The sequence below is a fragment of the Ixodes scapularis genome, unplaced genomic scaffold (assembly GCF_016920785.2).
Source record: "Ixodes scapularis isolate PalLabHiFi unplaced genomic scaffold, ASM1692078v2 PGA_scaffold3__209_contigs__length_174095766, whole genome shotgun sequence".
NCBI lineage: Eukaryota > Metazoa > Arthropoda > Arachnida > Ixodida > Ixodidae > Ixodes > Ixodes scapularis.
This window is the reverse complement of record NW_024609868.1, coordinates 75,484,114-75,510,857: the sequence shown is the minus strand read 5'-3', so window position 1 is coordinate 75,510,857 and position 26,744 is coordinate 75,484,114. Positions and strand designations below refer to the sequence as shown.

Below are 26,744 nucleotides of genomic sequence, written 5' to 3'. Positions count from 1 at the left end.
GTGTTTGTTAAATGTATCCCCAAGTACTTATATGATGTTACATGTTCCAGGTGTTGTGATTACAATGAATATTGTGATTGTGTTACTGTGGAAGACTTAGTGATGGACATTTGTTTACATTTGCGACCATTTATGTTCATCTGCCACATGGAGCACCAGGAAGATATAGTATTTAAATCGTATTAAAGTAGAGCTGAATCGTTATTAGTAATAATTTTTCGGTAAATCACGCAGTCGTCAGCCAAGAGCCTAATTGTGGAGTTAATAGAAGAAGGAAGGTCATTTATGTATATTAAAAACAACAGAGGACCGAGAACACTGCCCTGGGGGACCCCGGATGCGACAGTGGACGGACGCGATGATGACTGCTTAATTTTGACTATTTGTTTTCAGTTTTCAAGAAAGAAATCCAGTTTATGACAAAAGGATCGATTTGTAGACGCGAAAGTTTAAGAAGAAGGCGAGGATGAGGAACAGTATTGAACGCTTTAGCGAAGTCAATAAGGATGATATCAGTCTGAGCAGTAAGATGAGTATTAAAGTGAAGATCCGCAACAAATTCGAAAAGTTGACTAGTGCACGAGTGACCTTTTCGAAAACCATGCTGATTAGGAAAGGAGAAGTTACGCTTGTCTAGGTGAGATATGATATGGGTATACAAAACATCTTCCATGGTCTGCATGGAACGCTGGTAAGGGAAATGGGAAGATAGTTCGTAGGATCGGAATGGTCTCCTGATTTAAAGATCGGCATGACTTTGGCGTAGCGCCAGTCAAGTGGGACTGAGCCGGAGTTAAGAGATTGTTGGAATAGTTAGGAAAAGATATTTGAAGCTGCATGCTTGATTATTTTTAGAAATTTAGCAGGAATTCCATCATCACCGGGTGCACTGCTCATGGGCAAATTTTCTATTACTTTGAGAATGCCGTTCTGATTAAACAAGATGGGCAGCATAGGTGGATAACTATTTGTAATAGCGTATTGGGGTAATGGATGTGTTTCCTGGATAAACACGCTAGAGAAAAATGTGTTAAGCAAATTAGCAGCATCAACATAACTTATCTTTTCGTTCTGTTGATTTGTAAATGTGGGGTGATTTCTGTTCGATTTAGGGTTAAGAATTTTCCAAAATTTCTGGGGATCAGATGAGAGCATGCCGGGAAGGGTCACGGGAAAAAAAGTGTTTCTTAACATTTTTTACATTTATTTTACATTGTTTTGAGAAGGTTTTGTAAGAGGTGAAGTCAACAGAATTATCTGTTCGTTTAGCCTTAGAGAATAATCTTTTTTTCTTGATTAGTTCGCGCCTTAAGCTATTTGTAAACCACGGTGACAAATTCTCGGTTGCCACCGTGAATCGAGGGACGTAAGTTGAAAGCATTTCGCCGAGTGTTTTTTTTTATGATAAGCCAATTTTCACTCGTAGAACGCTCCGTGCATGAGGCAGCAAATTCACGCTCAAATTCGTCTATGGCTGACAATAAACTTATGATGTCCGCGCGTGAGTAGGCGAAGATCGGTTTCTTTATCTTTTTACAGCGTCGTGAGCAAAATTCCGTTTCGACATGTATAATACAATGATCGCTAATGCTTTCCATAATAGCGAATGATGTTACGCATTCTGGGCTCGAGATAATGAAGAGATCTAAGATGGCTCGGTCGCAAGTCGCCGATGTTATAATCTGATGGAGCGCGTACGTTTCCAAGAGAGATAAAAATGGCGGCATTGGCCAGGATTATTGCAATTCGAAATAGGTTTTAATGTTGCCCAATCTATACCAGGGTAATTAAAATCACCACCGAGAACCATGTAGTGATTTGGAAAATTTACCATTAAATCAACAAGGCAATTATGCAGCGAGTCATTGAAATCGGTTTGGTCAGTATGGGGAGGACGATAACAAACACCTGTGATCACTGAACAAAATTCCAACTGCGCTCGAATCCATAACATTTCAAGGTTTGAACTTATTTATATTTCTGTGCAAGAAATGTCTTTTTTTTTTTTTTTGCGGCCATGAGAACACCGCTACCTCTTGTGGTTTTACGGTGGTTGCACTAAATAACATACCGTTTGCTCAGTGAAAGTTCAGAGTTGCTTATATCAGACATTAGCCAAGTTTCGGTGCAAAGAATTATATCGGGTTCGCTGGAAGACGTAATACTCTCAAATTCATCCTGCTTTGATGAGATGCTACGAAAATTTGCGATAAGAAATGAAAAGTTGGCGACAATGGCTGGACGGTAGAAAAGCTTGCTTTTATTATGTCATTCTTGTGGCATTGTGTTTTCTTTGGGGTCCACGAACAGAAACTACCGATCCACTAGCGTGGTCATAAAGATAGGTCGAGTCGTTAGCATACAATTTATCAAAACGGACCTTATAGCGGGTGTTGCATTCTCTGAATTGGGAGGCAAAATCCCACAGCTTTTTTTCTTGCAAATTGAATCTTACGTGAAAAGTCTTCGGATATTTTAACCTTGGGCACTACCACACTTTTCAGTTTGAAGGCGTTGTGAAGAACTTCGTCCTTGCTTTTAAAACAAAGGAACTTGACGATGATTGGACGATTTATTCCAATTCGTTTTCGGCCCAGACGATGTGCTCTTTCTACGGTGCCCAAGTCGATTGCGAGGTGATTCTTCACGAAGTGAGTTACAATCCTTTCTGTGACGTCCCAAGTTTCATTTTCTGTTTCCGGAAGACCTTTGAAGATTAAGTTTTTTCTTCGCATTTGATTTTTAAAGTCATCTATCGTGTCACCAAGTGCCTCGACTTGTTCACGTAAGGCTAAAGTTTCATGTTGAACTGAGGCCACGGTTTCTTCAACAGTGCTTAAGTTTTCCTTCATACTCGCGACGTCTTGCACCTGTTTTTTAAGGTTCGTGACGCGTGCAACCAGAGCAGCGATGCCGTTGTTTATCTGGTCAAGTGTCATAGCATTCGTTTCTTGATTTTGGTTTGAGTTCGCGATCAGACTGTCTATCGCGTTTTGAAGTCTGTCTATTTTTCAGTATTCGTAACGGGGCCTGGGTTCATTTCAACGTCTCCTGCGGTTGCCAGCAAAAGAAACATGACGGTTGCTATCGTGAACAGCTTCAGAGATCCAGGCAACCATATGGCAGACACGTTCAGAAGCGCATCTTCGCGGAAGATAAGGTTCGCTTTCTTTTGTTAGGGAGGAACGAACCGATCCGTGTTCGCTAAACCATGATGTCGGTACCAATTCCAAGACACCCCGACTAACGACCAACAAAAACACAAGGCAAAGGTGGGATTCGCAGCCAACAAAGATAGAAACGGAGTATACCCTAGTGGCTTTTGGGCATACCTGCAAGAATACAGGAGGGATGTGTACACGGCGGAATCAGGGCTGCGAATCCCGCTGTGGTGCTTGCGTTGACGGCTTTTGTCTTGTTGGTCACGTGCTTCCTCTGGCGGTGGTGACGTGTCGATGGTCTTGGTGATTGCTTCCTCGGCGTGCTGCTGATGCAACAGTGATGACGTCAGAGGGCAGTTGGCGCGTGCTGGGCTTGCAGGGATGAGAATCGCCTTTCCAGGTGGCAGCGACTGCAAAAATATAGGAGGGATGTGTACACGGCGGGAATCAGGGCTGCGAATCCCCTGATTCGCAGCCCTGATTCCGCCGTTTGATTTGATTTGAATCTGAATTTGATTTGTATCTGTGTGGGCCCTTCCCAATGATGTAGGATTCTAAGCACAGTTGTGCTGCGTTTCAATATCCCGGGATGTTAAATATGTTTTGCATTTTGGTAGTCTGCATAAAACGAAAACATTTAAGTGGGATAGGATCGCGATAGCTGAGAGGAAATGAACATGGTAAATGCCATTTTGCATCAGAGCAGTTTTGGCGAAGTTCCTGCTCCCGATACCTCTTTTGGATCGTACGGCTTTGACGAGCGTGTTATCTCAACTGCGCTTTTGAAGTCCTTCCAGTTCCTCCAACTTGCAAGTTACAGCCTGAGATGATATCGCTAAGGTGTTTAACCTGACACTGTTCTCTCACTGAGCCTTTCTGGTCTCAGAGAAGCACGCCAGACTTTGCCCCGCACTTGCATGTCATACTGCTCTGTCTATTGAGCAGAGTGCAAAATACATTGAGACAAACGCTTCGTTGCGTAATAAGTGTTAGTGCCACATGTCCAGCTTTACTTATATTTTAAAGTGATTCCCGTAGAATATGTGAGAAGGGGTCAGGAAAACAATACAATCAATAAAAAATGTTCTAGGTCAAGGTTGACTGATGGCATAATTACAAGAGGTTGGTTAAGTTTACTGTGGTCCGTTGCTGTAAAGATCTGCCGATTATGTGTCCAGATTCTGACTTTTCTATAGCATTCAGCACGGAAATGGTGCAATGTAGAAAGCTGTGGTAATCAATCCCAATGCCTAGTTGTGTCTGACACTGCCGTAGTTTTTTTTTTGTTTCTAGACGCAAGAAGTTACAGTTTTGAAGACTATTTACGGACAGTACACTGTGCCTAGACAGAGGGTGTACGACGGCTGGCAGTATTTGATTGACTGCGAATTTAAAGTTAATTAAGCGTTTACACTGGTTCGATTTTGAGATTGTTAATAAACCTCTGAACTGGACGCACAGAACTCTCGTGCTGGTATATAAATATGGCACTGTTCTGTGTTCTCCGACCGTTTGCTTACCATCTTGACGCCTCTCCTATCACCGTTTGCAGTTCATATAAATAATTAGCTACTCATTTAACATCTGACCTTTCTGAACGTCTCACATCAATATTACAGTAGGAAACGCAAACCGTACCCTCGACTTTACGCGTCAAAACCTGAAACCCGCAACACTAAAGATAAAACAACTAACATACTAAACCTAAGTTCTGCCTAAACTTGAGTTCGCTTCTTCTGTATGGTGACCTCGGAAATCTTGGCTAGTTATAAAACTTGAGTCCATCCAAAAAAGAACTGTTAGCTTAATTTTTTTTTCTGATTAGTCTATAGCAAAAGCATATCTGAATTGCGGGAAGTAGCTATCCTTAACCATAGCAAGCCTCTTCGTGATTCGCCGCTTTAACGCCCGTGACCGATTTTCCCCTGCTTCGACCACTCCTGTAAGTTGCGATTAATTTTTTTAAATTATAGTGATTAGAATAATTATTACAATAAAGCAATGACAAAGGCGGGTTTATTCAAGATTCTAACTTTGAGTGAGAAGTGGGGGGGGGGGGGGAGTACATTAATCTTTTATATTTAATGATAAATAAGCAATCCAGTTTTTTGATTGCACGCGTTTAGGACATTCCGTAATTTAAAGTAACTTTCTGATTGCCTTTTACCACGTTTTAAATTTTATTTTATTTAAGGTTCTCGCAGTTATCTTATTGTTTTAGAGTTAATTCTGAAATGAAAGCTATAAATGTAAAATTGCTCTTCGAACTACATGAATGAACAGAAATCAGCTTGAATAATTATTAAAATCAATTTTTGGATAGTTACTTTTGAGCTCAACACTTCATTTTCGGTGTAGGGACAGAACGAGCGTGTTGGTATGGATAGTAAACTTGAGGAAGTTACTTTAAACAAATAAAAACCCAGAGAATTTTATAGTTTCTGTTGTGAGGTGCAAATCTTATTTCTCTGAGGAATGCGTTTTTTACATCTTCGTTTTATGGTGAGATAAATGATTTAGTAAATCCAAGTATTACGCGGACTTGCTAGCACGTTTTAGAGGTATTATGTAACACAACCGGTATGTGCAAACAAACAAAATAGAGCCTAACATATTGTGAAGGTGTGTTTTCGGTGATTGACTTGATTTGAGCAAATACAAAAATGGGAGATACAATTATGAAGGAATCTCCAGTACGCATATGAAATGTTTCCAGCAAGAGCAGGAATCGATTGCTGTCAGGCGACAAAAAAATTTCTTGAGGTCATCTTTTACGTGTGTTAGAAACTACACCACTGCCGTGCCCCTTGACACAACAAATCACAAATCTTAAGTGGACTCTCGTCTTGTGAATGTCATCCCTTGACAGGAAACGGCACCGCTAATAAGAAGCCCAACCTTCACTTAGTCAATGTTCGCAAAAATCAAGACAAATGCTAGGGTAAGGTTACTTCCATGTTTATGTAAGACGTCCCAGATTTTCTTTTTTTTTATGAATGATGATAGGAAAACAGGTATTTTTTTTAGGCTTATATGCTATTTAGGCTCTGGAGTGAACATTCGAAGCGTAAGGGCAGTCGTAAAGCACGGATTTCCCAGCACGTTCGTACACAAAATGGCTCGTATTGACGTCCATACCTGAATGGGCCGTTAGACACTTTTGTAACGTGTTTATCCGTCTCATGATTGAAGAGGGTGGAGCGTGGAAATGATTTTACTCACTTTCCGCCTAGATCTATGTCGCATGGAAAGACGAGCGTCAAGGAAGCTCTGGTGCTACCACGACAGTACGTATTGTCCGCGAAGTCTTGCGAAAATTTCCCTTGCACCTGATGACTTGATGCTTTCGCTCGCTTCCAAGGACGCGGTGCAATGCGTGTATATAAACCAGAATAAAAATAACTTTTCGCAGTTGGTCACTTGAGGTCCCGATCTTGCTTGAGCTATCAAAGCCGAAATTTCTTTAGAGATTTACCATGAAGATTGCTCTGCTATGCAGCCTGGTGCTTGCCGTGGTGTATGCTGTGGAGGCTGGAGCACTTTGCCGTAAGTAAAAGGAAATATTTTGTTTTCTAACTTTTACGCGCGTTTCACAAAGTAATAGGAATATAAAAAGAGCGTGCACCTGCTGAAGAATGGAAGGAAAAGAGAATTCTGGTTTTATACTTGTGCGTTGTTACAATGTGAATCGAGAAATCGTTTAATGCATATTTTAATCCTTAATGATGCGCAAGAAAGTTGTTGAAAAAGAAGCGTGTTAAAACATTTCGTGGTTGGTGCTTTTATTTAAAATATGTTTATTTTTATCTTTTCTCTATTGATTTTATCTTTGGTTTTCTGGCTTGACAAAAAAAGACAGCAAAAAGGTATTTTTTTTATTTTAACGGGAGTTCAGAGTAAATAGTGAACAAGAAGAAAAAAACATTAAGAGGAACTTGTTCGTATAGTTCCTTTACGTTCGATTTTGACCAATAAAAATAAATGAGGGTTGTGTGCCTCAGACGTGATGACACGAAATTAATTTTATGCAATTTTCTGAGTGGCCCTAGGAAGGTCGTAATTTTGTGTTTTGCACGACTGAGACTTTATATTAGCGACCAATGTATCTTAACCTAGCATACTTTGAATTTTTTGCGTGAAAGTCAGATCCGATAAATAAGTTCTGAAGCTCAATAAAAACAACAAACTAGGCTCATAAAGGCTTTTTAAGAATCACTAATGATATGAAATGTAGACGATCAAAGTTAGGTGCTAGTGGTTGGTAATGCTTGAAAACTTCTACCTTCAACATACAGTTTTTCGCGTACAGAGAAGAAAAATATCAGAGCGAACAAGCAATTTATCTCAAGTGGTGTGCACCTCTCTTTTAAAAATGAGTCTCGCCAAAGCTTTATAATGTGGTGGAAACGGCTCATTTAAATTACTGACCTTAGCGGTAAATTTTGGGGCTCACCAATTCCCTTTCTAGGCAAAATGAAACTATCACTACTATCGTGTTCGCGGTAATTGCGGTCTTTAGAGTTGCGCAAAGTACTTCGCGTTAAGGAAAAACAAACGCAAGAGTTTGCGGCCAAAGTCAAGCCAGTGACTATACGTACTTTTATTTTTTTTTGTCATTCGGATGATTTCTTATAGCCTGAGTTAAAAGATTTGAGTTAAAACACACACACAAAAATATAAATTTGATGTTTGTTGTATATTTATTCGACAGACATGGACCATGAGAAGCTGGCTAGTACTATTCTTTGCATGAGCGAGAAGATACCGACTGAGGTGAGTAAAGCGAGCCGACCTAAAGTTAAGATAATAAAGGGCAAAAGGTACAGTGATACCGACTACATTACTATGCATTTAGACAGAGTGCTGTGAATAGGTTAGTCTACGTACGCTTTGATTTTACGCAATTTGGGATACAAAATGCCACTCTTTCGACGCCTACTCGCAGACAAAGTTTGAACGTACTGCAGAGCGAATTATACGAATGGTCGGTATGCTTGAACAACAATAGAGATTCCGAAATGGTGACCGTTCATATTATCGACTGTACTGTAAACATTTTGCATGAAGTATTGTTGTAAATGAAATATTTCCTGGAAAATGGCATGATGTCACATAGTTTTGTGACTGTAAGCGATATTTTTGAGGTAATAGGAAACTCCAAGATTCACGCGAAAATAAAAGAAGAAAAAACGTTATACATAAAAATATGAAATATACAAAATATTAGTGCTTATCACAACTTCCTAAAATGCTGAAAAAAAATTTCGTTGTAAATATCACAAGAAAGAAAATGTTTTAACCTCCACTTACTACAAATTAATTTTTTTTTTATTCTTCACAAAACAGCTAAAGGAAAAAGTGCACGCCTTAAACAAGGAGGGAACGCCGTTTCCAGAGTTCATCAAAAAGCACTGTGATTCAGGCACTGACTATGTAAGTACGAAACTTTATACGACATTATGAAATTCTGCCCAGCAGAGAAAACAAAGGCCCAAATTGAATCCTTTGAATTGGCCAAGACGGAGCTTGAAACTATTTTTAGGAGCAGTAATACTTGAGTGTCTGTTAATAATTCAAAATGTAGTGAGATACACGGTTGGAAGGTAAGGTTCGATTTGACGTTCGTATGAAAGTAATTTTCTAGTACACTCAGATGTGGTTTATGGTCTTGTCCAGCATGAACAAATAATAATACAGTTGTCCGTCGATTTGTGGACCAGCATTTGTATGTCCCTAGAACGAGGAAGCTTACTAATTGTTTTGTGTACAAGTGCTAACTTCACACTATTTTATTTCACTATACAGAAAGAAGTGATGAAGGCGAGTATGAGCGTAAGTACCGTCCTGAGTTTTGGTCCTCATGTTTATTTGCAACTTAAAAATGTTTCAGCTCTAACTGTATGTTTTACTCTAATGCATTTGTATCTACCATCTGATACGATTAATGACATCTAGAAATCACTTTTTTTTGGGCCCTGTTCCCTCTTCAAAACTGGAGATTAAAATCTAGACATTTTTTACTTTATTCCAGGGGGTTTGAATCTTCCATCTTCGACTTCCTCTTATCGGTCACGGCGTTTGGTACCACTTTTATGCATAGATACGAGCTTATCTGAAAGACGGGTCCCAGATGCTTCTTGAATACCTCCTTGCGCGATACGAATTCAGCAGGTCTTGGCTACATAGCGCGGCCACTTCTCTTTCTCTTATCCTTCTATGTCTAGGTAAGCGAGTCAGGAGGCGCCTAGCAGTATCGCAGCTCCACGTAGACAGGTGTGCCGATTGGGCTGAGTGGGTTAAAAGCAGCCAAAATGCCTCTCAACATACGAAGGGTTCGCGCGGCATGCTCTTTCAGATATTGGTTGGTTACACGTGACGTACGCGTTGCTCAAACATTTCGCTAGAATTCATTTCGGTGAACCATTTCCTTGAGATAATCTACGTGCATAGGTGGTTCGTGTTCTCCTGCTCGCTTAGTTGTGGTCGATTGCGCTTGCCGGAGTAGCCGAAACTGAATTTTAACACATTTCGGACTATAGACGGACTTATCACGAGCCGCCACTTCAGTAGTCAGCTGTTGCGGAGTTAAAATAGTCCCGGCGGTTGCCACCAAGGCAGCTAAAAAAGAAATCCGATGGGGCGTCTGTTTATGAAACTCAAATAGTTTCACGAATAAAAACATATACTTTATTAATAAAATTTAAAACAAACGTTTAATGCGGCGAATTTGCGCCGAGAAACATAAAGTAACAAAGACCTAATTTTCGGCGACGGAAGGACGACTGCCTCAGGCAGGCCATGCGAGGCTCCTCTTGTAAGCGCGTGGGTATCTAAAGTTTTCGAGCTGGAACAAACAAGATTCTCGAGTCATCTGGAACATTCCAGTCACGCAAACGAAACAAGAATAAAAGGGACAAGTACTGGCCGGGATCAAACAGCAGCCAGCGGCGTGAGAGTTGAACACGCTGCTAACTCAGCTATTCGCACGCGGCTATATGTACAAAATTCTACTCAATTTCGACGATCTGTTCGCCATGCTTCTCAGCGTTAACAAAGCAAAAAATGTCGCAAAAATTAATTGGCATTATAAAAAGAAAGATTGAAAATTTGTATAGGGGTCATCATCCTGTTCACAAAGTACAGTTGGCCTTAAACAAATATGAACACAAGTGACGCGTCGCCAGCGCAAGGAAACCGCCAGACGCGGCGCTGTATTTCGCGATAACACGGGGAGCGAGAGTGACTGGGACGTTCCCACTTTTGAATCGCAGGGGTGCTTGAAGAGAGTTATCGTTTGTAGTATTTTTTTTTCTTTATGGGCGGCTGGCTTTTGAAGGTGACGGGTCGTGCGTGAGACGACGCATTTCCTCTCATTCGCCAGCTTTGACAGTTCAGCGTCACTAAATCGTAAATGACGGTAAAATACAGATAAAAAAAGACAGCCCTGCTCTCAAGGAGCGAGCGAAAACAGAACCATGTTCGTAGCCACGCTGTGCCGTTTGGAAAGCGCGCCTTGGGAACGGTTTCCTTGTGCCGACGTCCCCCGTGCAGCCAAGTTCGGTAGTCACAGCCCCAGCGTGCTTACGCTATCGTAGCGCCCCGTGTCGCCTTATCGCCGGCGGGCCATCGCTCCCCTGCGTCCATATTTTTTTAGGGCCGGCTGTACCATATACCGAAAAAAAAAAAAAACGTTTGTGGAACTTTTTTTTTACCTTATGCACATTCTGGTGGGTACGACCGGTGGAAAAAAAAATATAAATAAGGACGCACGTTTTGATTAAAGTTTTCTGAATGTCATCATGGTTAGGAGTTATTTCAAGTTCAGGCTCAGATGTGGTTTTGGTGTTTTGCCCATCATGACTCAGATTCATACTACCTTATTACTTTTCTCGATTTCTTAGGAGAAAGCTATCCTTCTCTACATTGCTGCTTTTCTGCAGACTGCTTCCTGTACAGATGTCACATGCAATACCGATCAAATTAAGCACATAAATGCCTATCAGAAATATCATCGCGTACAAACTGGCAAATTTTCTTTAATGGTTTAAAGTGTTTTCACATAATCACAAAAAAAAAAACACCACTTTGTTTCTCTACGTCATAAAGAATGGGCCTTTGAAAACGGTCGGTGAGTGGAAATATCTCGGCGTCACACTCTCCTGAAACCTAACGTGCAGTTCACATATTATTGAAGCCGTTAATAAAGTATAGAGAAAATTATGCTTTCTCCGCAGGAACCTGCGTCCCTACACCCCAGTAACTAAATTAGTAGCATACGAAAGTCTAATTCGTCCCACCCTAGAGTATACGCAGCGACATTATAAGATCCATGGTCAAAAACGTGCATCAACGCACCAGAAAAGGTTAAAATAAAGCGCTGCGATTTTTTTTTATCACCAATACAAAAAGAAGGTTTATAACCGGACTTTATCCGTTATCTGGTCTGCCGCGCTTGGCCACACGAAGGAGAATCAACTGACTAAAGTTGCTGAACAGTGAGGCAATGGCAGGATCAAAATACCTATAAGAGGGTATGTTGCCTTAACACTTACGGACCAAAAAGAAAAAAAAAACAAAAAAAAAAAAAAACAAAAAAAACAAGAAAGCAATGTGCGAATTTCTGGGCCACGAGAATGTTTTCAAGTAAAGCTACTTTCCACTGACTCTCGTGAATTGGAACAAACTCCCTGAAGAGCTTGTAAACTACACCGGGAAGTTTACTTCCTCCGTACAGTCACTTTTCACTGAAGACATAAAGCGCCCTTCACACACTTGCAACCGAGTAGGACCGAGAGAAACAAGACCAGTTTTTGAGCCTCTTGCGACGGCGTAGGACGGGAAGCGCTGCTGCTGAGCAGGTCTTTCGCCGTCGCAAGAGGCTTCAATACCGGTGTTGTCTTTTTCGGTCTTACTCGGTTGTAAGCGTGTGAACGGCGCTTAAGTTAACAGAAAGAACGCCTGTATCATCCACAACCAAACTTGCATCTGTCACATCTGATTTACTAACTAGACGAGGTAGGAATGACCTCGTATTTTTGTTTAAGTGTTTGCGTGGGTACTATGACTGTGCGATTATCATATCTCACATCAATATAAACGCTCCACTTCGGTGTTTCTGCAATGACCGTACGTTCGCCATAAACGCTATACATTGTTTATCCATGATAGTTTGCATTCAAAATTTGTCTCATCACCTTGACTCATATCATGTCGCCGTTTTTGACGATGCCTTCATGTCTTTCAAGAATGGTATTTCCTTTTTTTAGTGCATTGTTAGAGGGCTGTGTTTTGACATTTGATTTTTCAACTGACTTTATGCACCACAGTTCTATGCCTCTGGTAGTTATTAACTTCCACAATGAATCCCAGAGATGGTTTTAATTTTGTCCTACTAGGTTTTATTTTTTAACATTGTCCGCACTAAGAGTGTAGAGCCAGTTTGATTTACCGGTATGTTTACGTGGTACTGTGTTTTTGGTGTTGCTTTTTTTTGTTATATTTTATGTACGCCACACTATGTAGTTGTTGCTGCCTTGGCCTATGCATAAGTCTCCGACAAGTCCAGCCATATAAAAATAAAGGATTAAAAAACGCAATTGAAACCTGAGACTACCGACGACAAAAAGAAAACGCACACAATACGACTCAATTTGAAACGTGTCTTTTCCGTTTTGGTCATCCATCGTCTTCAGTTTAAATTATGGGTATACTAAACCAGCACGCCTGTCTCCCAACTTCTGATTACTTTATTTTCTTTTCCAATTGTATAATTTACATAAAAAACTTTGGTGCTCGATTACTGTTCCTGCTTATGTATGTTATTGTTTCTCTATTTTTAGGAGGAAGAGCTTGCTTCGCTAAAGAAGGCTTACGAGGAGTGCACCTCTGCCTAAATGAAGCGCTGCTCCACAGTGAGCCACAATTTGATCACGTGCCTTGGTGAAACTTCTAAGCGAAAATTTTGAGTTTCTTAATAAAGATTTTCAGTGTTTACTAAATTTGTGTGTTTTTCGTTTATTAACCGAGATATAAATTCGAGTTCAGTTTCAGGTGGTGCGTAAGTACTATAATAAAACAATTATGGAACATCCAAGAATATATGGGTAAGATATGCACCCATCAAACGTTCAAATAAAGACCAGTAAACGCTTGCATACCATATTTGTCTCCTTTCGACCCTTGTTTATTGCGCTCTCTGTTTTATAATAGAGACCTGCTATATTTATTCATCCATCTGAGCCATTCTGCTCAGAGCTTGAAGTCAAAAGGTGAAGGTTTGCTGAAGCCAAACGTCAGTAGCTTTGTTTTGCACACCGTTTCTCCTGTACGTTTCTCGTTTGTATCGACAGAGGGTACGTTACGCGCACTTCTGATTCCAGATCACTGTATCACTCCATACTCTGTTCACCCTTAAGCTGAGACTGCAGCCAAAGCTACAAGCGCGAGGTAGCCCGCGCACCTGACTTTATACATGCCATTCTAGCGCGAGCGCTCGTTCTCTGGGAGCACGCTTCAAAGCAGCGACCTAGAGCTCGCGTGCTTGTGGCATTACCGCTCATTCACACTGGAAGCGGATCCGCGTTCGCAAAGCGGTTGCGAACGCGGTTGTATAAAGATCCAGTACAATAATTGCACGCGCACTCGATGACATCAAGTGCGCGTGCAAGTGTACTGGATCTTTATACAACCACCTTCGCAACCGCTTTGCGAACGCGGATCCGCTTCCAGTGTGAATGAGCGGTTGGGGAGTTTTCGTAGACCGCGTTTCCCCCTCCGCTAAGCCCTCCGCAACGAAGAAGTTGCGACTGCGCCTGCGCGCCGATAGCCTTGACTGTAGAGTTCCGAGGATCGTAGCGGGTTGCGGAGGGCGTTGCCGAATCGCGAAAACGGTCTACAAAACTCCCTAATAACTGCAGTCTCAGATTAAAGGGGTACGGCAACAAAATGACGTGAACGCGAACTCTCTACCCTTCGCTTCAATGTCGGCCAGCGAGAAGCGCAATGCGTATTTCGCTCGTGACGTCAATAGTACAAGCATGGTCAAGGGTACCGTAGTTGCGAGCCTTGCCACTTGGTGGTGAAAACGCGTGAAAATCTCGCCTATAGTAGTAATATCCGATAATTGTACGCCCTGTGGCCTATACATAGCTTGCCCGTAACATCATGTGCGGCCATACCTGCGTTTTATATGCCGCGAGAGTTCGCCTCCCCGTATTAGTTTCCCACCGCAGAAGTTGGGACTCGAGGGAACCAGTAAGTAGAAATAACCGTCAGTACCCTGCAATGGCGCTTGATTGGCCTGGTAGGGGTCTCCGCATCCTCAGACCGAACTCCTACCTAACGTCTGCAAAGAACGGCGACCTCGATGGGGTGGAATGCACGTTGCAGAAGCACTATAGAGCTGAGACTGCAGTCAATGCCTCAACCACGAGAGCTCGAGGTCGCTGCTTTGAAGCGTTGTTTTGCAGAACGATCGAGCGCTCGCTCCAGAAATGCATGTCTCAAAGACAGGAGCGCAGGCTAGCTCGCATTCGTAGCTTTGGCTCCAGTTTCAGCTTATGGGTTTTCCCCGCTATGTCACATTCAGGACTAAGTAACTCCACGAGAGAACCATACTGCCGCGATCTGGCACTGCTTTTTAGGAACTCGTGACGTGACGGCATTCCAACGGAACTTCACAGTCCGCCACCAAACGATATTTTGAAATCTGCTCATTCGTTTTAAAATTAGTTTTCTTGACTTCTCTGCCTGCAGCCCAGAAACACAAGCACAGACTACCAGTCAGGTCTTTTTTTTTGGTACTTTTTGTTGCTCAAAAATTAGGCATACTTCTGTAATAAGTCGAGGCTCGAATATTTTTATTTTGCCTTTGTAATGCCTTTAAATAAGGATTATAAGGTGATTTAAATTTTTTATGCAAAATGTTTTTTTATTTTGTGTTATTGATTGCCTCAGACTCATAGTCACATATGGGCGATTTTTTTTTAAAATTCTGCAGGAAAAAAATTACGTCTGACATGCTTTGATATATATATATATATATATATATATATATATATATATATATATATATATATATATATATATATATATATATATATATATATATATATATATGAGAAGAGGAGGAAGGAACGCCAACCAAAAATAAAAAGGAGCCCAACGTTTCGAAACCTGCTTGGTTTCTTCTTCAGGGGCGACTGTGTGCGCGAGGAGCAAGTGATCTTTTACGGCGGTGGACGTGATGTTTTCGCGATCGTAATGTGGTTGAGCCCGCTGACGTAAGCCGACGATAAAGCGCCAAGCGACCGATTGATGTTTTGCGGTGTGGTTTGAATGTGCCATGACTCGACGAAGAGCCTTTGCCGGGAATTGGTCTCAATGTTGAGGATGCGTGTGTCGTCGAAGTCAATGCGGTGGTCATTCGAGTCACTGTGTTCCGCAACCGCGCTGCGCTCATGATCGAATTTTCGCACGTCGGTTTTGTGCTGGCGAAGTCTTTCTTTAAAGTTTTTGGTTTCCCCGATGTATGTGGCAGGGCAATCCGCACAAGGAATCTGGTAAATAACGCCTTGCGCTCTTTCCTTGGGGGGACGATCTTTTGGCCGGGGCATCAGGTGTCCAAGCGTTGACACTGGTTTGTGGGACATCTGGATGCCTTCTTTTGCCAGCACACGCGCGAGCGCTTCGCTGGTTTCCTTTATGTAAGGGACGCAGATGCGCGTGGTTGAGCGGGGATGTGCGATTTCTTGTGTTTCGCCGATTGGTCTTAGGCGTCGATCAGATTTACGTTGACGACGAGCGATTCGCTGAATAAAACTGCGTGTGTAGCCGTTATTTAGCAGGTCGGAGATGATGGTTTCTTCTTCCTTTTTTCTGTAGTCCTCCGACGAGCAAATAGTCTTCGCTCGGGACAGGAGTGCCTGGACGACCGACGCCTTGTGGCTCGCAGGGTGATTTGAGTCAAATCGGAGGTAGCGCCCAGTGTGTGTCGGTTTTCTGTACACCGTGAGTTCCAATTGATCTTTTTGTCTTTTGACCAGCACGTCAAGAAACGGCAGGGCGTCGTTCTTTTCAGTTTCAACGGTGAACTGGATGGCCGGCTCGATGGAGTTGAGGTGTGCCAAAAAGTTGTTCACTTCTGATTTCTTCACAATGCAGAAGCAATCGTCGACATACCGTAAAAACACTTTAGGGCGTGCAGTGAAAGTCTCCAGCGCGCGATGTTCAATGGCTTCCATTGTCAGGTTGGCCGTGGTGACGGAGATGGATGCGCTCATTGCGGTTCCGCTGGTCTGCTTGAAGAATTCACCAGCGTGCCGGTTCCCCTGGCAGTCGCCACAACCAGAGCTGCCCTCGAGGGAGACAAGAAGCTGAGCGAACGGACCAGTCTTACGGTGGACGAACTGTGCCGCCTGCTAGAGTTCTGCCTGGGGAGCACCTACTTCAGCTTTAAAGGAGAATTCTTCAAGCAGACCAGCGGAACCGCAATGGGCGCATCCATCTCCGTCACCACGGCCAACCTGACAATGGAAGCCATTGAACATCGCGCGCTGGAGTCTTTCACTGCACGCCCTAAAGTGTTTTTACGGTATGTCGACGATTGCTTCTGCATTGTGAAGAAATCAGAAGTGAACAACTTTTTGGCACACCTCAACTCCATCGAGCCGGCCATCCAGTTCACCGTTGAAACTGAAAAGAACGACGCCCTGCCGTTTCTTGACGTGCTGGCCAAAAGACAAAAAGATCAATTGGAATTCACGGTGTACAGAAAACCGACACACACTGGGCGCTACCTCCGATTTGACTCAAATCACCCTGCGAGCCACAAGGCGTCGGTCGTCCAGGCACTCCTGTCCCGAGCGAAGACTATTTGCTCGTCGGAGGACTACAGAAAAAAGGAAGAAGAAACCATCATCTCCGACCTGCTAAATAACGGCTACACACGCAGTTTTATTCAGCGAATCGCTCGTCGTCAACGTAAATCTGATCGACGCCTAAGACCAATCGGCGAAACACAAGAAATCGCACATCCCCGCTCAACCACGCGCATCTGCGTCCCTTACATAAAGGAAACCAGCGAAGCGCTCGCGCGTGTGCTGGCAAAAGAAGGCATCCAGATGTCCCACAAACCAGTGTCAACGCTTGGACACCTGATGCCCCGGCCAAAAGATCGTCCCCCCAAGGAAAGAGCGCAAGGCGTTATTTACCAGATTCCTTGTGCGGATTGCCCTGCCACATACATCGGGGAAACCAAAAACTTTAAAGAAAGACTTCGCCAGCACAAAACCGACGTGCGAAAATTCGATCATGAGCGCAGCGCGGTTGCGGAACACAGTGACTCGAATGACCACCGCATTGACTTCGACGACACACGCATCCTCAACATTGAGACCAATTCCCGGCAAAGGCTCTTCGTCGAGTCATGGCACATTCAAACCACACCGCAAAACATCAATCGGTCGCTTGGCGCTTTACCGTCGGCTTACGTCAGCGGGCTCAGCCACATTACGATCGCGAAAACATCACGTCCACCGCCGTAAAAGAAGATCACTTGCTCCTCGCGCACACAGTCGCCCCTGAAGAAGAAACCAAGCAGGTTTCGAAACGTTGGGCTCCTTTTTATTTTTGGTTGGCGTTCCTTCCTCCTCTTCTAATTGTTCTTACCCAACCAGGCAGATTTCTGCCAAATGTTTACTTTCATATATATATATATATATATATATATATAAGGTGTTTGCTCTTAATTTTTCACACCCAAACAACAAACATTCACCCTGTATTTGTTAGGCTCGCAGACATCAGTTAGGGGGAAAATCGTCATGGTAAGTTAACTAACTTAAAGCTGCTAATTAACTTTTTAATTTTTGGGTTTAGCGGTATATTTCAATCGCAGAATTGAAGGTAATTACCATGAGAGGTCAAACCAATAGAAATATTTTGTGAAAATCTAATAGTATGGAGTATTAAATAATAAATTTTCACGTTTTTTAGCACTATTAAAAATTACACGCAAAAAGAGTGCCACAAGTTCTGCCCCAAAATTGTGCTTGGAAGACTAACGCAGCCGTTTCAATCATGTCACTATCTCTGCAGCGTGTCCTCGGTGGGGGCGCTAACAACACAAGTGATGACGTGACTGAAACGACTGCGTCACTCTTTTAACTGTAATTGTGGGCAGGGCTAGAAGCGCTTCTAATGCGCCCACTTTTCAAATCGTGTGAAAACACGTGGAAATTGATAAATTATTATCTAAAAGGGAATTTCACCTTGGGGAATTCTTTCGCTTGATCTGACTTCTAATAGTAAATATCGTCAATACTGTAATTGTAACATGATCCCAAGAACCAATAGCTAAAAAAGTTAATTACCAATTTTTGTAAATGAGTCGATTTATTTTGATAATTATCCCCCGTCTAATGTCAACCGAGCACGACAACATGATGGCGAAGAGTGCACTTGTCTAACTCAACCCTACCCATTTTTATTAAATCTGTTCGAATTAAAATTTAACTCCATGTATACGCTGGGCATATTTTTCTTCAGGAAGAAACTAAAACTGTTTTTGCGATATATTATTAGTTCTCGAGTTTGTTTCTATCTAAAAATGACAAAAGACACATTCTGTGATTTGGGTGATTGTTACAGGTCGCATATTTGGAGGCCCGGGGTTTAAATCCAGACTCCGCCAAGGATTTTGTCTTTCAGTTGCTTCGTAAACTTTGATTCACTCGATCAATAAACCCTTTCCGGAATCCAATCTGGCCGTTTTGATCACTATCATCATCTGAAAAAATGGCACATCTGGCTTTCTGTTTACTTATGAAGGAAGAAGTTGAAGATGCTCCTTAGCAGGTCATTCGAGGCCTAAACATTCTAAACATTAGCGCGACGTAAAGCAGGGATTGATGCTAGAACTGGGTAAACGTTAATTTCTAACTCGGGCCCAGTCAGTGCGTTAGTAGCGCATACTCGGCTTCAAAGACCGTTAAAGCATAGAACTTTATCAAGGCGTCTATGTGAGTTGGCGCTTCGTTCTGACTGGTTGCCTTTTGTTTTCGCCATTGACACAGAAAGGAATTGGAAGAGAATTGTACAATAACGCGCACATTCTCGTGTACCCTTGACTTGCGAAAGTGACGATGCCCCATAATATACTGCAGATCACAAATTCATTTCCGCCACTACTACGGTAAAAGTTAAACTGCCATTTGCGTCACCAGATGGCAGTGAATTACTGCAGATCGCAGGTATACTATACAGATCGCAGATTCATTTCCGCTATTACTACGGTAAAAGTTAAACTGCCATTTGCGTCATCAGATGGCACTACATTCCGGAAAGGGTCTATTACGGTTCATTCATCTGCATATTTTCGAATATTTCCTCTTTGGATAGCACGCACGATGATGAAAGTGCCTGTGATATATGCATACATAGGGTGTTTCTGTGAATGCTTTAAAAGGCCTTAAAAATACGCTGTTTTAGATAAAATAAACTCTTTGCGGGTGCAACCTACCAGGCTTGGCGGACGTCGAGTATTGCAAAAACATACTAATTAGCAAGATGATTAACAAAATTTTACTAATGATTGTTTTACTTAGTAAAGGTAAACATGCGGTTCCACTGAGAAACTTGCTAAGCGTCATAGAAAACCACTGAACCAACTTTTTTCAAAAATGCATAAGGCAGGTGCAGCATTTTATGGCGTTCCGTAAAAACGCTTGATTTGGACGCGTTTCTAGGTATCGGTGCCTTACCTTAGCGCTTCTCTGCGCCCGCGGTTCTGTTCCTCAGTGGCCTAGACGCGCAACACACTTGCGCCATACTTTGTTCCATCCTACGAAGGAGGCGAGGCGGTGGCTTCGCGCCGCGACCACTGGGGAGCAGGACCACGGGCACAAAGGTGCGCTCGGATAAGAAACCGAAACTTAGAAACCCGTTCAAACTGAGCGTTTTTTCAGAACGCCGTAAAATGCTGACCCTGCCTTATACATTTCTAAGGAAATGTGATATAGCGGTTTTCGATGGTGCTTGGGAAGTTTCTCAGTGGAACCATACCTAATTTTGTTCTTATTAATTAAAAACTATTTAATAAATTTTAGTTAATTACCTCGATAATTAGTATGTTTTTGCAATCCTTCACGACCGCCAAAGCTGGTAGTCTGCTTCCGCAAAGAGTTTTTTCTTAATCTCAGGCAGCTTATCTTCAGGGATTTTTCAAAGCTCTCGCAGAAACAGCCTGTAAATATACACAGAGTGCGGCCGTAAGGACGAACATATTTTGTCGCGCCTTGCAAAATTCGAAATTCAAACGTACATACGTGACACTGGGTATGCGAGCGTAGCTTCATAAGAAGTTTTATGTCTATTTTTTATTTCAAAGCTCGAATTAGAGGGTGTGAAACATCAAAAATGGTGGAAAAACGACGGCGATGTATTTCCAATGCCCTATACGGTATGTTCGTCATCTGCACACTGGTTTGTGAGCATGCCACCAGGTGGTCATTGTTCATATATTTCTTTAAAAGCATTAATTATCGCGATTATCTCGCTCGTCAAAAGCCTCTATTATTTATTTTTAGCTTTTTTTTCGTTTAGCAGGTTACCCGGGAGCGAGATAATAAAACAATGTGCAGACGACAAATAGACGGGGATAGGACAAAAGAAATGCACGGCCTCCCATTTTGCTTTATTTTTAATGTTTCACTACCGCATAATTGAGCTCTAAAAAGTAGACATAAAACTTTTTGCGTTACTAGGTTCGCGCTCCAAACTTTAGGCATGTACGTTTGGAATTCGAATTTTGCAAGGCGTGCCAAATCTGTTAGTCCTCACGGCCGCACCCTGTATATATACAAAGCTTGAACAAATACCTATTCAGCAAGTATAATGCTGATATTGTCCAACAAGTTTATGTTAGCGTCAAACGCCAATAAATGCGACAGAAAACTGCACTTCCACGTAGTGTTGTGCGTGACTTTTTTTTTTTTTTGTTTGCACAGATTCTCATCCGAAATAACCCTCACATAATCTAGCCCGTAACTGAACCTTAGGGTGATCTTTCCTAAAATGCAGTACTTAGGAACACGCACAAGATTTAAAGTGTTCTCTGACGGGTAGAGGGCGCCCGTCTGATACAGAATACTCAGACGACACATCCACCTCACACACGAGTTCCCACTCCGAGTCAGCGCAGTCAACCGAGGCTCCCAGCCCGGCGGTGACCTGCTCTACATTTTCTGCAGGCGTTCCCCCTACGGTCCGACATCTACTGCGGGAGTGTGCGGGGCTCCAAACTGAACGGAGTTGTTTTCTAGACCCCAATGCGCGTGCCTACGAGGACTGGATTAACCCCAAGAGTAGTGCCTGTGCCAAAGAGACGTTTGCGCGCGCGACGGGCATTGACCGAAGAATATAACCTTAAGTTTCGTTTTCTTTAATCCCCCCCCCCCCCCCCCCCCCCCTTGTAAACCGTCCCCTCCAGGCCGCCGCGACATCCTTGTCTTAATAAAGTGTAACAACAAACAACTCTCCTATTTTCATTGTATTTTGCTTGTTTTACTTTCCTCTGAGAAAGTAGTTAAACTATATGCATTTTCGTCGCGGTACATATAATTTGCAGTGCGGTGACTTAATTTATTAGAACTTGATCGCCGCGTTGTTGCGAATGAGAACTGGATATACGCTCTTGTATTTTCCAAATTCAACCAATATAGTACATTTAAATATTTAGATCATTATTGTACAAAAGGAAGAAAAGTTTATAACGTTACATGGGTTGTGGCCTCTTCTCAATTCAGAGGCTTTATCTTACCTCGTAAAATTAGAAGAAAATGTGCCACTATTTTGTGTTTGGTGGATTGAGGGCCCGTACCGTGAGGACAGGGTGTAGCGAGCCAGGATGCGACCCCACACGTTTCAGAACACAACAGAGGAATGAATTTAATCAAGCGACAACAAGTAAGTACAGCGAGAGGGGGCGCCACAGGAATGCGGCAGACTATTTACAAGGTCAATAGGTGGCGACCTCTACATCTCCCCCCTTTATGAAAGATGAAAGATGGAGGAAGCCCACTACATAAAATTTCACAAATTTAAACGGGTCGGCCGAACAACACGTCGGCCACTACGAGTTCGCACAACACCGTCGCTGTCGGTTGGGACCGGGACCGGCTCAGTGGCAGGAGGCGGCCCTGTTGGGCTTGCAGGTCGTGGTTGTTCAGGAACCAAGACGTGTTGCGCTGATTCGGGCTGATCTTGTAGTTGTGCCTCTCCACCGAAAGGCACGAGATGGCGGCGGTTTCGCTGAAGAACACCACCCCGTTCTGTTTCCACAATATAACTTCGTGGTCGTTGAGCAGGACTCAGCACTGTAGCGCGCACTTGATCAGGTCTCACCCAGACTTGCTCTCCGGTTCGAAGTGACGGCAGGTCCCTGGCCGCGTGACGCCGGTTGTAGTCTGCAGCCTGTTGTCTTTTGTAGGCTAAATCATTGCTGGCAACCTTGTCTTTCACTGGCCAGTTTGGACGGAGCTGCTCGTCGCGCTTAGGAACTCGGGTCTTCAGCTGCCTCCCCATCAAAAGCTGGGCTGGGCTGAAACCGTTCACTCCCGGGGTGTCTCGGTAGCTGAGGAGGGCGAGATGGGGGTCATCTGCCTTCCGAAAGAGGTCTTTTACCGTCCGGATCATTCTCTCAGCTTCTCCTTTAGACTGGGCGAAGTGAGGGCTGCTGGTCATGTGGTCAAACCCGTAAGATTTAGCGAAATATGTGAACTCTCTCGAAGAAAATGGTGGACCGTTGTCAGACCTTACGCGCTGAGGAATTCCATGGCGAGCGAAGATGCTCTTGATCACGTCGATGACAACCTGAGCTGTCGTGCTTCTTAGCGTTACAACCTCCGGGAATCGGGAGTAGTAGTCCACCACCAGGATGAAGGTTTGTCCGTTGAGGTGGAATAGGTCCATGCCGAGCATTTCCCACGGACGACCGGGGAGAGGGGTGGAGACCAGCGGCTCCGACAAGTTCACACGAGTGGAGGCGCACTGCTCACAATTGGTAACCATGGAAGTGATCTCCGCAGTTATGCCTGGCCACCATACCGATTCTCGAGCCCGGGCTTTGCTATGGTTAATTCCCTGATGTCCCTCGTGCAGCAGCGTCAGCACTTGCAGCCTCAGTGAAAAAGGGATGACTAAGCAGGCACCCTTAAGAAGAACACCGTTGCAAACAGATAGTTCATCCATCACGGCAGCATACTTTCCGAGATGCAGCGGTAACTTTGACTTCTGCGGCCACCCGCGCTGGCAAAAGGAGATCAGTACACTGCACTCGCCATCAGAGCCTTGTGCTTTCTTCACATCCTCCAAGCTGACAGGCAGTACTTCGGAGGTGCTGTCAACTACCTCTGTGGCAAAAAGTTCCACAGTGTCCAAAGGACACGGCGCCTTTGGAGGAATCCGCGACAAGGTGTCTGCTGTAGCCAGCAGATTTCCAGGCACATAGATCATCTGGAACTGATAGCGCATAGTCTTGAGCCTAAGTCTCTGTACCCGCGGAGGTAGCATGTCAAGCTCCATCTTTCCAAACAGCGAAACAAGGGGCTGGTGGTCCGTCTCCACGTCAAAGTTTATACCACGAACGAACTCGTCGAACCGCTGGATGGCCCACGCCGTCGCCAATGCCTCCTTTTCCGTTTGACTGTATCGTTGCTCGGTGTCTGTCATTGACCGCGAAGCGAAGGCGACCGGTCGACTTTCTCCCGACGGCTGAGTCTGCAGCAAGACGGCACCGAGTCCAAAAGAGCTTGCATCTGCAGAAACCGTCGTGGCATACGCCGGGTGGTACTTGGCCATGCACCGGTCTGAAGTGAGCAGCTCCTTGATCTTTGCGAAGGCTGCTTCTTGTTCATGCTGCCAAGTCCAGCTGGTAGTTTTGTTCAAGAGGACTCGAATTGGGGCAGTCACGTCAGAGATGTGAGGCAGGAATCTTGCTAGGTGGTTTACCATCCCAAGGAGGCGTCTGACGCCAGCGATGTCACTCGGTGGATCCATGGTTCGGATGGCTTCCACTTTGCTGGGATCCGGCCTGATGCCTTCTGCCGAAACAATAACTCCCAGGAAGGAGACCTCGGAGACTCCGAACCGGCACTTGTCTTTGTTCAACGTGATGCCAGCTCCTGCTAGCCGCGACAACACCTGCTTGAGCCGAGCGTCGTGTCCCTCCTGGTTACGTCCAAAAACGAGAATATCGTCGATCATATTGGCGACGCCTTCTTGACCTTCAAGGATTCTGGCCATTTGTTTTTGAAAGTACTCCGGCGCCGAGGTGATGCCGAAGGGGAGTCTACAGAAACAATAACGGCCGAAAGGAGTGATGAAGGTCGTGAGCTCCTGCGAGCCGGCTGCCAGCCTGACCTGATGGAAGCTTGCTGTGGCGTCCAACTTCGAGAAGATGGCCGCGTCGCCCAGGAGACCAAGGACCTGCTCGACTGTCGGCAGGATGTGGCGCTCTCTGAGTACCACTTCGTTGAGCCGTGTCAGGTCGACGCAGAGTCGATACGCTCCGGTAGGCTTCGGGACGACGACGAGTTCGGAGCACCATGGGGTTGGTTTGTCGACGCGACGAATCACTCCGTCGCTCTCCAACTTATCTAACTCGTGCCTGACGACCTCTCGCAGCGGGATGGGAATCCGACGAGGTGCGCTGAGTGAAAATGGCACGGCGTCTGGCTTCAGGCGAATGGTGTACTCGTCCTTGAGTGTGCCCAGTCCGCGAAACAATTCGGCATGCAGTGTTGTCTCGGGAGCATCCACAGCACCTAGGAATTGTACAACCTTGAGAGCCTCAATCGCCGGAAGACCCAGAAGAGGTACGGAAAGGGAGTCGATCACATAGAGCCGCTGAGAGCTCGCCTTCCCTTGCCACTGCAGTCGTGCCAGATACGACCCCAACACACGCAGCGGTTGACCTCCGGGTCCTGTCAGCAGGCTTTCCACCTTGTCAAGCTTGGCCGGCACGTTGGGAAAGTCACTCGGTACGGCAGACACTTCCGCTCCAGAGTCCACCTTGAATTCCGCGGTGTAGTTATTCACGGTGACGTCCACGTACCTAGCTTTAGCGGATGTTCCCACAGCGTGCAGCTGGACAGAGCCGAGCTTGCCTTGCTTGACTTTCTTTGCACGGCACACTTCGGCGAAGTGTCCCTTCTTTCTGCAGTAGTTGCAGAGCGAGTCCCGTGCTGGGCAGTCTGAACGCGCGTGAGGCGCGCGACCGCAAAACGAACAGGCCGATGACTCACGGGGATGCCCTGCTCTGGCTTGGGCTCCGCTTGCACGAGCTGCTTTGGCGTCGGAGCGCCGACGGGATGGAACTTTATCTTTTTTCGTAGCGTCGACTTGGACTGCACGGGAACTCTCGTTGCTTGGCCGCGCAGACGCTTTCTCTTTATCGGCGTCTTCGGACTGACGTGCCTGGGTCCAGGCTTCAGTGAGAGTTAACTTAGCGTTCCGACACAGCTGCTCCGAGAGACGCGTGTCACGCAGGCCGACGACAAACCTGTCACGAACTAGACGCTCTTCTATCGCCGCTGACGGGTAGTTGCAGCGCTTCACGAGCTTACACAGCTCCGCGTAATAGGCATCCACGCTTTCGTCAGGTTGCTGGATGCGTTTGTGGAAACGCGAAGACTCGTAGAGCTCGTTGGCTGGATGCACGAAGTGCGCCGTAAAGCGAGCAACCACTGCGGTGTACGAGGCGAGGGACGCCGCGTAGAGCGAGAACGTGTTGAGCAGCGGACGAGCTTCTGGACCCATACAGTAGAGTAGGGAGCGTACCTGGACGTCTTGAGGCGCTTGTCCAAGCCCAGACACGGTGACATAGTCGTCGTAGCGGTCTCGCCACGTCGGCCAAGTCCCGACGTTCGAAAAGTCGAACGCGTCCGGCTGCCGCAGATTGACGCCGACCCACTGCGGGCTGGATTCCTTGGACATGATTGTAGTGTCCTGAAGGCTAGCGTCGAGGTCGATCCCACTTCTGACACCATGTTTGATGGATTGAGGGCCCGTACCGTGAGGACAGGGTGTAGCGAGCCAGGATGCGACCCCACACGTTTCAGAACACAACAGAGGAATGAATTTAATCAAGCGACAACAAGTAAGTACAGCGAGAGGGGGCGCCACAGGAATGCGGCAGACTATTTACAAAGTCAATAGGTGGCGACCTCTACATTTTGTACGTTATTTAAATAAATGAGAAATTTAATAAACGATTAATAACCTGACGACAGCGTAACTGAGGAAATTAGCCGAGAATTCGATCGAAGTACACTAGCTACAACTCTTTCTCGGAATGTATGCGTAGAGTCTGCACCTCATAAGAGACCAAGATTGCTTCAAATAGGTCATCGGTCCCGTGAAGTCACATTGCGCTTGTTATACACCTTGGAGGCTAAGCTCGACTTCGGCGAGAATCTCTGCGATGCGACGTAACGGGGGAGGAGAATAGCTTCTTTTGACTCCGCCCCGGCGAGTTTTCCACTCCTCCTCTTACATTTCCGACCTTCCCTCCCCCCAACCCCACCC

General features: G+C 44.8%; 2 protein-coding genes across 3 annotated transcripts; one reads left to right on the top strand and one right to left on the bottom strand.

Annotated features, from left to right (window-relative positions):
• Positions 1-6,637: 6,637 nt before the first annotated feature.
• LOC8043578 lies at positions 6,638-13,123 on the top strand. 2 transcript variants are annotated; one of them, XM_042293023.1, is made up of 5 exons: positions 6,638-6,707; positions 7,873-7,934; positions 8,508-8,598; positions 8,971-8,993; positions 13,001-13,123. In XM_042293023.1, exons 1-5 carry the CDS (start codon positions 6,638-6,640, stop codon positions 13,052-13,054), a joined length of 300 nt encoding a protein of 99 aa, XP_042148957.1. In that variant the 3' UTR covers positions 13,055-13,123. The 2 variants fall into 2 exon arrangements, 1 of the variants encoding a protein (XP_042148957.1); XR_005717089.3 differs by lacking the exons at positions 6,638-6,707; positions 7,873-7,934 and having other exon boundaries at positions 8,518-8,594; positions 8,967-8,993; positions 13,001-13,055.
• Positions 13,124-22,202: 9,079 nt separating this feature from the next.
• Positions 22,203-23,275, bottom strand: LOC121048036 (uncharacterized protein K02A2.6-like). Its single transcript, XM_040503880.1, has 2 exons — positions 22,735-23,275; positions 22,203-22,433 (listed from the first exon to the last, which is right to left on the bottom strand). Exons 1-2 carry the CDS (start codon positions 23,226-23,228, stop codon positions 22,259-22,261), a joined length of 669 nt encoding a protein of 222 aa, XP_040359814.1. The 5' UTR covers positions 23,229-23,275; the 3' UTR covers positions 22,203-22,258.
• Positions 23,276-26,744: the final 3,469 nt, after the last annotated feature.